General features: G+C 36.6%; 1 protein-coding gene across 2 annotated transcripts in view; it reads right to left on the bottom strand.

Moving 5' to 3' along the window:
* Positions 1 to 10,089: 10,089 nt before the first annotated feature.
* Positions 10,090 to 15,287, bottom strand: part of ascc3 (activating signal cointegrator 1 complex subunit 3) — an 854,735-nt gene continuing 849,537 nt past the window's right edge. For both annotated transcript variants that reach the window (XM_051925342.1, XM_051925343.1), the window contains exon 42: positions 10,090 to 12,883. In XM_051925342.1, coding sequence (XP_051781302.1) covers positions 12,736 to 12,883 — 148 coding nt within the window. In that variant the 3' untranslated portion in view covers positions 10,090 to 12,735. The remainder of the gene's footprint in view (positions 12,884 to 15,287) is intronic.

Here is a 15,287-nt window from a genome sequence, read left to right on the forward strand (position 1 = left end):
GGACTGGAGGAGCACATGTTTCTGGTAGGAGATCTCCTTCCATCTTTCCATTATAAAGGTGTCTCAGCTTGGGTAAGAAAGCATCCATCCTGGTCAGGCTGTCAGAAGCAAACTGTAAGTATTGTGGAAAGGCAGGTATCCCAAATGGCTGTGAATGAGGAAGTCAAATGGTGGCAGACAGCAGGTCTCAGTGGTTAAAGCAGTCTAAGGGTGCCAGTTCACAAATGACTCAATAGCCCATCCTGAGGAAGTGCGGTATGAATTTGTTGGACCTGGGTGCAAATGGTTGGGACACCAACTTAGTGAAAGTCCATTTAAGAATTCTCAAAGAAAAATAAAAACAAAAGAAACAAGTGGCAAAGCACAATCTGCCATGTCTCATTCGAGAGCTCAGTCCCCTTCAAAAGCTAATGGTCCAAAAATAACAACCTCCATTGGGTGGACTGCCAGTATGTAAAAGCCAGGCCTGGAAGTGGCAGACCTAGCAGCATAAATTGGGGGTGGGGCTAAACGTCATTTCTCAACAAACACTCAGAGCTATGTTAGCGACAGCGCCCCTTCTCTTGCTGTGAAGTGGAATTGTTGGGCTTTCCTGAGGTTTCCGGGTGGTCCCTAAGAACATATGTGTGACTGAGGAAATAACATACGTATTCGACAATGTGTAATGTGTTGGTGATCACCACAGAAGAATCTGTTGCGATTGGAGTTGTGCATGCAATTTTGCTCCTTTATTTGAAAATATAATTTGTTTGGTCTTCTTAAAATTTTTTATTTTGATCCTGGGAATGCCATTTTGTGTTTTAGTTCTTTGGATGGTCACCTCCATTTTCTTTTTCTGTATGGTTTTTTATCACTACATTGGTTGCAGCTTACATGACATAAACAGTCATCATCTGCCTTTAATAATAATGATAATAATAATAATACATTTTATTTATATATCGCCTTTCCCATACTCGAGGCACTTTGATGTATAAGATGGTGGTACTCACCTTCTGGCAACTGAGTAGTGGATCATAACAAAAAGCTGGAGTCTTTTTGTAGAAGTAGGAAGGGAAAAGAAACCCAAGTTACAGTTAGAATGTTCTGGTTTCAGAGTTCTTTTGCATACCATGATCATGATTTTGTGTTTTAGGTCTGACAAATTTGATAATTTACTTCTTCTTGCCTTTCGACCCTAGCCTGAATTCAGACATCGGGAGTGCCTCAACATCATTTCCTGGTTGCTTCTCTCCATCTTTCCTTCGAGCAGTCTTATTCTTAACAGAACTCTACAATAAAAACTGTCAGCATGTTTGAAGATTGGCTCTCCATTAGCATAGACACTTGTGAAGCAAATTGTAGTCACTTGCCAGGCAATAGCAAATCACTTAAAATCTAAAGTCAGGTGATGGGCAAACTCAAAAATTCCACAAGGAATGCTGGGTTATTGTAGTCCCAGGGTGTCTCTACTCCATATTGCTCAAAAGTCACCTGGGAAGTGTTTCGGAGCTACAGCGTCATGTCACTGGAAACACTCCCAAGGATTAGATAAAAGGAGCTGCCTGCCTCACATCAAGGAGCCAGAGTCAGGTGGAAGGTGGACAAAGCTTGTATGGAGGAGTAGAGGAGTCAGTGGAAGAGTAACCAGGAGGGAGAACGGAGAAAAGTTATTGTATGCTGTGTTCATTGTACTTGTGGCTGTGGTGGGAAACACTGAATTCAGAGTTCCCCACAATAAAAGACTCTTTGTGCCTTTTAACTTGTGTCCATGCCTGTTGGAGTTCGGTGTTTGGGGAGCTGGAGCACTCCCTGGTATTCACAGATAATATTAACATATTTAGTACAAATTCAGCATTTTTTTTGAATTGGCAATAAAAAGTCCATTATATTAGAGATAAAATGTTATGTTTTGCTTAAAATCATGACCATGACCACACCATCCACTTGCTGCTGATCAAAAATGATGATGACCCACTCATCACTGAGGTCAAGTTCTAGCTCTAATTTTCTCCACCTTATAAGTAGGCTGCTTATGACTTGCCTTTACTTGGTCATGGCATCAATCGTTCCTGTTTAGCATTTTTTTCATGTTCTTTGTCTCTCTTTGGGGTCATTGAAACATGGATAATCCATATTTATGGCATATTCTGTACAGAAAACAATCACTAAAATTGTTATTTAATGTGCTGGTTATGTCATTTTATTTTTCATGGGTGCCGCCATTTTGGGCTGTAGTTTTGCTAGTTCTGTTGCTGTGTATGACCACCGGAAGGTTGCGACCTGTGATGTCAGGTGTCACTGCATTGAATTTTAAGGTCAATGTCACACAATTATTGGTTATCCGAGATTGTGGAGAGAAACTGAAAAATTCACAAGTGCTAGTATTACTTACTCAATATTCTTGGTTTCAGAATTTTATGTAATGAAGTTTTAATGAAGTCTTTGTTTAGTGTTTTGGCTGTAAGAAAAGGTAGGAGTAACTGAAGGTTTTGACCTTGGCTCATTTTGCGACATACGTTTCATCTCCCAATCTCCATTTGCCTTTTTTCAGAATGTGTTACACTTCTTATTTCTGGAGTGTTTATACTGCCTTTGTGTAATTCAGGTTTAATCAACACCAACATGAAAAACACATCTGCTTTTATTAGTTTCGGCCTTCCATCCATAACACAAGTCTTTTTGAAAACACTATACAAATTTGAAAACACAGAATCTCGCGTTGAAGTGTGTATGTGGAAGCTGCATGAAAACACACTAACATATGACTCTTGTGTGATTAGGCACTGACTTCACATTGGTCCCTCTCCTCTCATTTTAACTGCGGAGACAGTACTTTGTTATTTTCTCTGCATCAGCCGATGGATTCTTTTCCTTGAAACATTTGGATATTTCACTGTCATTTATTTTGAAAGGACTCCCAATTATACTGTATAATTTCAACCTTATACTCATGTGAAGCCTGTAAAGGCAGACATACATGGTCTCTTCAAACAAACAAATATGATTTGGTGTTTTCTACAGATGCTCTTTGTTGATCTCCTACTTCCGTCATTTCAATTTACTTTGTATTTGCTCTGTAAATAAAACTGACAATTCCAAGCATCTGAAATTACATGTTATGGCAAACTTTAAAAGCAAAAAGTGTTTTCAAGTTGGTCTGTCTTAGTGTTGACTAAGCCAAAGACTTTTTTTTTTGGATATTCAGTTACATCCTGCACAACTTTGCATTGCCCACTAAACAGAAAACTATTGACTTACAGAATTACAATTTATTAGAAAACATAAACCCTTGGGAATCTACACTCACTACTTAGGCCAGGGATCCCCAGACTCAGACATGCAGACCCCCTGTGGATGTAGATTTTTGTTCCAAGTACATTCACAGTCAGAGATAATAACATAATAATTGATCTCATTGAACTTAGCTAGTCTGTTTTCTCTTCTCTTATTCTGCATTCAGAAAAGCACTGCATTATGATTTTAACATTTACAAGACATTTAGAAATAGTTCTGTTTTCATTATAATTTTAAACGCTTAACTCTTTTTTGTTGTTATCCTATTATTTTGGCCGTTACTGTGTAGTTTGCTCCCTTCATTGTCTTAATAACAGCAATTAAAAAGAAGCAGAACAAACAACCAGGCAAACAACACTGAATGACTTAAGCCTGCAACTACTTCAGTGCCAAACCCACTAGTTAGTGAATAATGGATAAAATAAACAAAACACATGGAAAAGCAAAATGAAAATCAGGAGGAAAATATTGTTAAAAGGTACAAAAAATGACATCATTCCCTTATAACTGGTTATTACATTTTAATAAACATTTACCAAATTTATTTTTGCAATTTCTATGTTGACCCCAAAACAGAAATTGAGAAGTAATAGCTCACTTAACTAGGCTGGGAGTCCAATTCAAAACACAAGCTGGTTACAACAAAACCCTGCAGCCACAGAGGGTCCCCAGGACTGACCTAGGCCAAAGGCCAACTATGTCAGCTTTGTCACGCTAAAGTGCCACTCTGTGAATGTGCCAAGGGTCCTGGGCTATCAAGAAGCCTTCAGCTCTGTTATGACATCAAAAACATTTGCATTAGTCTAACTCTTTATAGTCATACAAGGATATCATCAAGATACAGACACAAAAACGAGATCTACATGAGCTCTGCACTGCACACAAGCCACAGAAAAGTGAAGCTGCCATGAAGTTCTAAATGGAGCCTAAACAATGCAAACATCAGAAAAATTCAGCACTTGTAAACTTGAGTTTGCATTTGTGGAATCTGAAATATCACATCACTGCTCTTGCTATTGATAACTTTTGCTTAATCAAAGCTCCATGATGTCCCTACATTGATGGATTAAAGGCCAGAAGTCCACATGACCGTCATCATTAAGTCCTTCCATGAGAACCCTGAATATAATGAGGACTGATTGATGTCATTTATGTTAGGTAGAATGCCTAGAGGGGGCTGGGCGGTCTCATGGCCTGGAACCCCTGCAGATATTATTTTTTCTCCAGCCGTCTGGAGTTTTTTTTGTTATTTCTGTCCTCCCTGGCCATCAGACCTTACTTTTATTCTATGTTAATTAATGTTCTCTTATTTTAATTCTTACTTTGTCTTTTTTTTCTCTTTCTTCATCATGTAAAGCACTTTGAGCTACATTATTTGTATGAAAATGTGCTATATAAATAAAAGTTGTTGTTGTTGTTTTCAATTTTCACTGTCTTACATTGAATCAATATAAATGTATGATTATAATCATACATTATTGTTATTATTACCTCATTAGTTGTAGTAGTAGCAGCAGTATCAATCCCTCCATCTATGGGAAAGGTGCTATTCAAATAAAACATATCATAATCATCATCATTTTCAAACTTATTTAGTCCAATTCAGTATTAAAGGGGTAGAGTAATAATAATTAGTAATAGTAGCATTAGTATTAATATTATAGATACTTTCCTGACTCCAAAAAAAATCCCCATATACTAGCAAGCCAAAGTGAGATAACAATACATAGAGGATTGACTGAATGCAGTGATGAATTTAGTTAAAACATAATTGCGATAATAATACAATAAAATTGTCCAAGAATATTTCCCTATGTGTACAGAAACAAAGAAAATGCTATATTCCAATTAGAACTACCTTTCTGTTGATGGTATTCATATTCCTAATATTTCCTTTATTGTTGTACACTTCTTTTGCTTTTCCCCACATTGTTAGATGTTAATGTCAATGGCAGTGTACAGGCAGCATTAGAAATAAGCAGGGCTACTTCAGACATCAAGTTCTGCTTCTTGACACTAAGGAGCTCTCTTGTCTGCCATACCCAGTTTACACTTTCAAGTATGGCAATTGTCAGCCAACTGAATTTGGTTAAATTACTAAACGTGTAAGGGAATCAATTGAAGAGTATGCCTCAGTATGTTCAGTCGAGAAAGGCAACATGCTATTTAGTCAGTCCTCTGCAAGGAGAGCATTCAGCAAGATTATGGAGTAGTGCTGTTCAAGAGACGCTATTCATATCATTTACATTGTGTTGCATCCTTAGAGAAGCCTTCCTGAATTCTGCGGGATTTGAACAATCTAAATATCTATTTTACCAGCACAGATGGTCCTGGAGTGTCCTTGAACTGCTACAATCACTTCATCCACAATCTGACATTTGCCCAAAGATCAGTAAGGCTACAAAATTTAATCAACATAAAAAGATGATGGTAGGTGGTCTCAGAGACCAAGTAATGCAACAGTGCCTGTATCGAAGGGCAAGGTTACTCTCATCTCAGTAAGGCTTGTCCCTGCTTTGTGCTTGATGCTGTCAGGAGAGACTCCAGCTTCTCAGGTCCAACAAAGAACATGACTGCAGCTTCACTAGGGGACAGAGCTTCTGCAGGTGAATTTAGTCCTTCTTTCGTGCTTTAGAATTTATTGTCCCAACAGGAGTGGACTCTCTCTTTCTCTAAAGAAAGGCCCTAGCAAGTGCGGGGATACTCAGTGACCTAATGCACCTAATGAATATTCAGCCTTTGCCTCGATTCCACCCATTTCATTTTTGATTTTATTGAACTTTAATATTACAATACAATAGGAGAGCACACTCCATTCAAGCTTACAGTTCATGTAACATTTCCAAAAGGGAGTTAAATTGCATAAAATGATAATTGTGACTCTTAGAGGATATTGAATAAGCACTAGGCCCACACCACACTTGCATTTCAGGAGCTGTAAGTGTACAGGCATACAAAGAACAACAATACAAAAAGCTTTAATTGAAATGGTTCTACAGTGCTGGTCTAAGCATTCTTGTCACTAAGGTGAATCTGCTGGCAGCGGCCCCTCATGCAGAGGTGCTCATCCACAGTCCTGGGGACCCCTTTGGCTGTAGGATTTTCTTCCAGTCAGTCATGTCCCCAGTCAGTCCCCAATGATTGATCTCTCAGTTTAACAAAGTAACCTTTTTCTTTTCTCTCACTGTGCATTTAGAAAAGAAAGAAGTACCATGAAATTTATATTTATGAGAAATTTAGAAAAATTCATATTTGTACATAGTTTTAAGCACTTGATTTATTTTCCTATTAATTTGACTTTCCTTCATTTATGGTATCCAATTAATGACAAATTACAAGAAACCAGGAGAACCTTAACCTAGAAAACTCCTTTTGAGTTCACCTTCAACCTGTCTCAACTCTGTCTTTTCTGGAGTCTGGTGTTTATAGCCCAGGAGATCCATCAACATGGTGCGGTCTGGACCACTGAGTAACCAAGGCACAGTGGTGCATTCTGCCTGGGAGACCTAACACTCATTTAATTCTCTTGTTCTGTTTTTCAATACACTTTTAATAATACAGTATATTAAATACAGATTAAGTATTTTCTTAATCTAAAAATATCCAGAACATTTTTGGAAAAATCACTGAGAAAAAAACCCCACATTTTAAACATATATAAAACATTCATTTGAAGACTTTACATTGTTGGACAGAAAGAGAACCTTCTGTGATTAAAAAATGTTTTTCCATTCCTTTGGTTGCTTTTCAGTATTTTTCATGGTGTTACCTATCCTCGTATGCCCATTTTTAGAATTCATCTATAACACACATATAATTTTTAATTTTATTTAAACATCTTTACAGGTGTATAAGTAACATTTAGTCAGTCATAATAACAACGCGGCTGCAGGGCCAGATGGAATCAGCCCCAGGATGCTGAAAACATGTGCCAGTCAGCTTTGAGGGGTCCTTCAGCACCAATTCACTGAGTCTGCAGAAGGTTCCCCAGCTGTGGAAAACATCCTATGTAATACCAGAGCCAAAGAAAGGGCATTGCAGTAGTCCCAGTTACTGTTACTTCACACATCAGACCCTTTGAGAGGCTGGTTTTGAAACAGCTCTGTTCCCTGGTTTCAGAACAGTTGATTATTTGCATGTTTGCCTATTAGGCACTGTCACAAAACGACTTCAGACAAATACAAAGGTTTGGGGCAGCCACCCGAATATTATGACCTGGCTGTAAAATGGCTAAAATTAAGCAAGTTATTCACAAGACTGCGTCCAAAACAGAACTGACTATGTGGAGGTAAGATGGTGGTTTTAAAGGCAGGTGGAGGAAATTATGTAATTTATGCCAGAACCGGAAGTGACGTCTTCGGTCTGCAAGGAAATGAGAGAGACAGTCAGCACACTCCTCCACCCCCTGGTCTTACAATTATTCAAGCCCTTTAGCTGCCTCCTATTCACACACATGTGACAAGACCTCCCCCTTAGCCCAGACCCATCTGCTTGGGCGACCTGCACCGAGAGGTTGTGAGACCGTGAAAGAACATCAGAGTTGGAATGGGGAGAGCCCTTACGATGAATAATTGAATACTTATACAGTTGAAGATCAAGAATTTCACTTGTCCGAGCCCGTTGAGGTCATCCACTCGAGGCATCGGATAAGCATCAAATTGGGAAACTTGATTAAACTGACGGGAGTCATTGCAAAACCTCAAACTTCCGTAAGGCTTACTAACCAAGACAATTGGGCTGGGCCAGGGACTATAACTTTCCTCTATCACACCTAGTGCCAGTATATGCTTGATTTCAAGTTCTACCTTAACTTTCTTTGCCTCAGGAAGTCGATAGGGGCGCTTCTGAATGACAACACTGGGCTCTGTCACAATATCATGTGCAATCAGAGACGTCTTTCTGGGTTTTTCACTCACAACCTCCGGGATGGACAGGATAGTTGTTTCCAGCTCCCGTCTGTCTGCAATTTAGCTCTGGTCTGAAATTAAGTGCTAGATTGAGCAAAGAATGAGCGGGGCTGAGCGTAGAAGGGATCCGGATCCCTTACCTTCCACGGCTTCAGGAAGTTCACATGATAAACCTGCTCGCTCGGTCGGTGATTGGGCTGTTTCACCAAATAATTGACGAGCCCTTTTCTCTCCTTAATTTCATAAGGTCCTTGCAAATGGGCAAGTAATTTGGAATCAGAGTTTGGAACTAACACCATGACACGATTACCCAGTTGGAATTCTCAGAGGGTTGTGCCACGGTCATAATAGTGGGCCTGTGTTGCTTGCGCTTCCTCCATGTGACTTTTTAAAATCGGTCTAATTTTTCCAAATCTATCATGTAATTGTGTGATATATTCTAATATATTGGTATAGGGAAGAGTTTCTCCTTCCCATCCTTCTTTTAAAATATCCAATATTCCTCTGGGTTGTCGTCCGTATAATCATTCAAATGGCGAGATCCCTGTAGAGGCTTGTGGGACTTCCCAATAAGCAAAGAGAATGAGGGGAAGGAGCTGATCCCAGTTTCTCCCGGTGGTGTGTAGTACTGGAGCACCACAGAGAACTGTCCTGTCTCTGTTCCTGTCTACACTCTACACAATGGACTTTCAATATAATACGTGTTTGCTACCTACAGAAATTCTTAGATGACTCCTCCATCATAGGCAGCATTAATAATGGAGACGAGTCAGAGTATAGAAGGCCTGTAGAGGGCTTGTGTCTTGTGGTGCAAGGAAAACCACCTACAACTCAACATCAACAAGCTAAAAGAGCTTGTGGTGGACTTCCAGTGTGCCAAAGAGTCTCTGAGACCAGACAAGGGTAGGATGTGGAAGTGAAGCAGAACCAAAAGTACCTGAGGGCTCACATAAACAGCAAACTGGACATGACAACACAATGGTGATGTACAAGAAGGGCCAGAGCAGACTGTACTTCCTAAGGGCCCTCCAGTCTTTTGATGTATGCAGCAAGCTGCTCGAAATGTTCTACCAGTATTTAGTGGCCTGTGTGTTACTCTACACTGTGATCTCCTTGGGAAACAACGTGAGTTTATAAGACATACAATGCAAGAACAAATTTAACAGTAACAACTGCTCCATCACAGGGCTAATCCTGGTCACACTGGAAGCAGTTATGGAAAAAAAAAGTGGGAAAATTTGATGCCATCATGAAAAATCCTCTCCATCCTATCCAGGAGGCACTCTTTTGGAGCACTTTTAGCCACAGGCCCATTCCTTTATTTTTTTCCTGCCTGCTGCTGTCAGGCTATTCAGTACTTGCTCCTGAAATTTCCAAACTAAATGTTTATACTCAAGTTTATTTTGCAAATTGTGTATAATATACTGTAAATTTATCTATCTAAGTATTGATTGATTGTATTATTTGTCCTATGAGTCTATATCTTTGGTTTTTACGTTTCTGCTGCTGTATGTATGTAAATTTCCTCTTGGGATTAATAAAGTTTATCTAATCAAATCCTTCAAAAGTGACCCATATATTTAGCATAGATAATCAACTTTGTACAACACCATTATCTTACAGCCTAGAGATGGAGATCGCAATCACATTTTCCCAACTTTTAACAGCAAAAAAGTACTCTTTCATTTGGGAGTTTTGAAAAAATTGTGGCATGAAATGACGCCACCATTCTTATACAAATTGCCAGAGAATAGTGCATCAGTCACTGGAGAGACATTTACTAATTTTGGTTACCACATTGTTGGTCTTGGCAAAATCAGAGAATAACCTAAATACATGAAGTCTAAAGGCATTTTCCTTTATCACTTTATGCCATTTCAAAAAATGTATTTCCTTCAAAAAATGTAAAATTTCTACATATTTATAGTTGATCTACAATACACTTTAAAAGTAGAGTCTGTGTGTGATTAACTTTAAAGATACAGCACATAAAAATAAAACAATGACTTACGTACGTTTAAGGATAACTTATTTCTCAGGTGACATCCATGTTTACTTCTTGATATTTATTCCTCTGCTCATGTTTATGCGGCTGTCACACCTAACTTGTGAAAAACAGTTCATTAGAAGGGCAACACTTAGTTTCCAATCAAGATTATAAAAAGCTAAAACAAACTGTGCAAATAACTCACTGAAAGACATGTTGTTTCCTCCATTAATTAGTGACCTGTTGCAGTGTGAGGCCTGCTAAGAATCCGTAAAGCATTTGTATACAGTCGGTAGTTGCAGAGAATCCTCTCTAATGATAGATGACAGTACTTAATCACTTTAATTAGGAGAATGCATGCATTTCATTCATTCATTTGACAGTCACTGAACTCTCACTTTATAAGCACATCAAATGCTACAGGCGTCAATGATAAACAGGTAACCAAGTTTTCGAGAAGCACAGACAAGGTCATGGAAAGCTTTGCAAGATAAATATTTATATCACATTTCTAGTGTTTTCCAATTCCAATGTTAAATGAAGAGCATCTGTAAAGAGATTAGTACAATGCCGTTTCATTTTGGATTTTATATGAGGCAAATAAACATTTTTGCTTTGTTACAGGGGAAGAATTAATGCATTTAATGTTAAGTAAACATTCATAATAAAAATGACATTCTGCAAAAGGCATACAAACAGTAAAAACCTGTATTTTACTTTACACTAGATTATTATGGTTCATTAACAACCACATTACTACCAACTAATGCATCATTAATAAAAGAAAGATTAAAAATTGTAGTATACTGGTAAAAGCAAAGCAATTAAGAAGACAAATGATCTCCATAAAAAAGGCAGTGACTCCATGTAGGTAACTGTTTTACAGGTTCTTTTCTAAGTCAAAATTTTTATATTTGCCCATTGGGTACTTAATCAATGAAAGATGGGAAATAACAATAAAACAGAATGCATTTGACTTTAGGCACAGCTGTTTTCCACACTGTACCTTTGATTTTGGAATGCTCACATAATGCTCAGAGGTCCCTGAGTGCTTCTGTTTTTGTTTATTTAAATCAACTGAGAAAAGCGCTATATAAATGTAATGAATTATTATTATTATTATTAACTGTAGTTATATTGGACCCCTCTGACACAGGATTACAGGTCAATGCGTCTTTATTTTTATTTTATTTTAGTAGGGCTGTTTAGAACTTATTTGGTGACTTCAATAACAAAACCACTCAGTTATTACATGCCATGTTAAACCAAAGGGAAACAATGAATTTGATAACATGGCCACTAAGAAATAATTTTCACCACTTTTAGGGAAACATGTCTTGACTGAAAGCCATAACAAATAATACTCAAAATTGAGTATATTTATTTTCAAGAAAAGGCCACATTCTAACCTCATCAAAATAATTATTTTACTTCAACATCACTTTTTTCTTTGGAACACCATATATTCTGGTGTGAAATGTAGCATCAACGTCTGAAAATTTCTCATTATAATATAAATTGGTTCATAAGACTCATGTAATGAAGGGTGAGAAGAGTACAAGTAAGTGTATTATGAAACAATACCAGCATCATATGTATAGCTTTACTGACTAAACAGTATTAATAATTACAAGATCACAATAGGTAATGATCACAACACCCTTTTTTGGTTTTCTAGTTTCATGATTCTCAAAAACACTTCGAAGAAAATGATTTACATTGATAAAATGAGATTACATTACTAAAATAAAAACAGTTTGGACATGAACAGCAAGAAAGCAATGAACATGCTTCACATAAAGTGAAAAAGGAGGAAAAAATCACAAATTGTATGTATTTGTTCTGTTACGAAAAACATTTAAATGACTTTGAGAATGGCAACAAATGCAGCAGTATGAAGACTATATTCAGACTTCCAAACACATTTACAACTGTTTTTTCTTTTCTGAATACGCCATAAGAAACAACAGTTTCAACCATCTGAAGCTGAAACAGATGGTTAGGTGTATTACTTACATTTTACCTTTATACTACACAAAACATGTGACTCTCAAAGCCCAAACTTGCTGTCATTCCTCATCATTAATAAACTGAAATCACACACTCCTAAGGCTTTTTTGCACAATAATTGGTTTATTATTGTAGTAAAATGATTTTGGCAATCCTTTATTTCTTAGCTTTCAATAACAATGAAACGGCAAACTATTATCCATTTATTCCTCCTTGGCATGGGACTAATTTTCACCCTATCATGCACTGTGGCTGAAGTTTATCATTGATCGGTTGTGTATGCTGTGCTTTACAGCTGCCATATCACTTTCACCTTTTTGTCCAGCAATCTGACAATAGTATTTAATGAAAAAGCAAAATTGTGTAAGGCCATCAGAGCTCTGTGGCCTGTCTATAGCAAAGGTCACCTCAAGCTGCCATTTCCAATTTCCTTTGTCTCTGAGGTTAGAAGTTGCATCTGCTAAGGCAAATATCAAGTCATTTCTGCATCGCCCATCACACTGGTCCAATCTTTGCGGCAATGCTGATGCTCTCATCTGGTTAAAACAAGTAATGTTATGCCAGGGCCATATTCTTTAAGGCATCTGAGATGTCACTGTTGACTGGGGCAGAGGTGCTGCTGGGTATAACATTTAGATAAATGTCATATTGCTGGTCCATGCCAAGGTAGCTGTCACTCATCAGATAAAGTGTATAGATGTACCTAACAATGAGGAAAAAACTCAGTTAATTCACAAACTATTTAACACACATTATCTCTAACAGTGGTTTGTTAATCAAATATTTATTCTGGAAAAATATGCAAATTATTATTATATTTTTACTATCAATATGAGATTAGAAGCACCGATTATAAAGCAGACATACCAGGTGGAACACAATGCATAGGTTAACAGCATTACAGACAAAATTATTTTACATAAACAGAAAAAATATAAATAATTAAATGTGAGATACAGTAAAAGAACTGAAGCTCATAATGTAGTTTTTATGAATTAACAAATTTATCGATGGGAGCCAGTATGTAAAGTGCATTTAGATTTGTCATAGTTATCAAAGTGCACAAGCCTACTACAGGCACACATTTTTATTATCTGGCCACCAATAATGACAGGCAAGCATCCCAAAAAAATGGCTTGTAACACACAGACGTGTTGCTTGCGCCAACCACATGCATTAGGTATCCTGCACACAGGTCCAACATTCCCACTATAGGCACTCTAGTGCGAGAATGGACATAGCAATTTGTTGTCAATGTCCTTATTAATAAATCAGTTGGATAATGACAGTCAAAACCATGAAATTCAATACAAAGGTCTTCAGTGCATCTGTAGATTCACATTTGTTTCTGGTCTATTTGTTAGGTACCTTGTATGTATATACTGAAATGTGGAATCACATCTGCACACTTTTCACACCACGGTCTGGTGATCTATGATTATGCCACAGAGTTTAACTAATCTTTATAACCTAGAATCCATAAGTAATGTAACCAGTCAGACACTGAAATTGCAAATGTGAGAATCTGAATTATAGTAAAACAATTGTTACTTGCTATTTGTTGTAAGAGAAAAATGTGAATAAGGAAAAGCAGTAATACACTGATGAAATGAGCTAGTGTGAATCTTATTGTTATGTTTTTAATTTATTCAGCTTTGAAAGGTCTTTTTTGACTTCTCTTTCAATAAACATATCCTACTGAAGATTTTTGAGTAGTCTCTCCCTACTCATTATTGTACACATAAACATTAAAGTAACATTTTTTTATGGAGTAGAAAATAATATAAAACTATATCAAGATTGAATTGTTTCAAGAATTAAATATTTAATTTTACTTGATTTCCTATAGCACAATCTTATACAAGCATCTTAATAATCACATACTAAATACATTACAGTGAACACAGCTTAAGTATGAAAACTAATTACTGTATTAAGATCAAAACCTAGCTATACTGACAAATTACACAGTGATTTTGCTGTCTCTACATTTCATATTCTATTTGCTAGTCAGAAAAATATGTCAACCCAACATAAATAAAATGTTGACATAATATTGGAAAATGAGAAACAATTCATAAGACAGACTATGCATGCAGTTACTATTTGTTGTCAGAAAAAAATGAAAAAATAAAGCAAAATAGAAATCATTATGTTTATAGACACTATAAAAATAGAAATAATGACGTGTCACTAAATCCAGCAGTTAAACAATGATATTAATAATAATAATAAAATGCTGTAAAAAGTGCATACTGTAAAACAATGCAGCCTAGCAAAATTAGTCTTTTGAAAATATTAAACACAAAGAGGTTACAGTAAATATTCTAACTCCCCCTTGAATAGATCATGTTTTATTGCATTTCAACATGGAATTTTCATGCATTTAACTGAATTTAGTTTTTTTTTTCCTTTTCTAATAATCAGTGACAGTGCTTTTCCATGAGAAAAAAGAAAATTACCAGTTATTGTTTCATGGGTGCCAAATTAAATAGGTAGCCTGAGAAGAAATAAAGATTACATAGCCTAGCAAACTTTTGTTAAAAAGGGTGAACCAAATACATTATAAAAGAAAGCTTTTTTGGAAATGTTTAATTCCCAAACAAGAAAGCTCTTCTTTTGAAGACATACTTTGTTTTTATTTAGGGACAAAATCTTACTAACACTTGGCTCTAAAACAATCTGGTATGTCATTCATTTATGTATGCACGGTGAATTGCAACAAGGAGAAAGCGTCTGATAATGCAATGCTTAAAGAGAAACAATACCACATCATCAAGTTGGAGACAACAAAAGAATGTATGCAATAAATGAATATAAAAATAAATGCAAGGATAAATTCTTCCAAAAACCACCGTAACACATTTATAATGTCCTGCATGAAACCCAAAGAACTGCACATTCAGAACTGTGATTTGTTCAAGGTTTGTGATGCTTTCCAGGTCTTTTACTGAGAAATTAGTTAACCGTGTGTACAATTCATTATTAGTTATTTGGACTGTTAAACAATAAAAACAGTTACAGTAACAAATACAGTAAAAATGATTGTAATAACTAACAGAAATCAGTAAACTGCAGTTGTAAGCATGAGCCATGAAAAGTTTCAC

This window comes from Erpetoichthys calabaricus, chromosome 3 (genome assembly GCF_900747795.2).
Source record: "Erpetoichthys calabaricus chromosome 3, fErpCal1.3, whole genome shotgun sequence".
Taxonomy (NCBI): domain Eukaryota; kingdom Metazoa; phylum Chordata; class Cladistia; order Polypteriformes; family Polypteridae; genus Erpetoichthys; species Erpetoichthys calabaricus.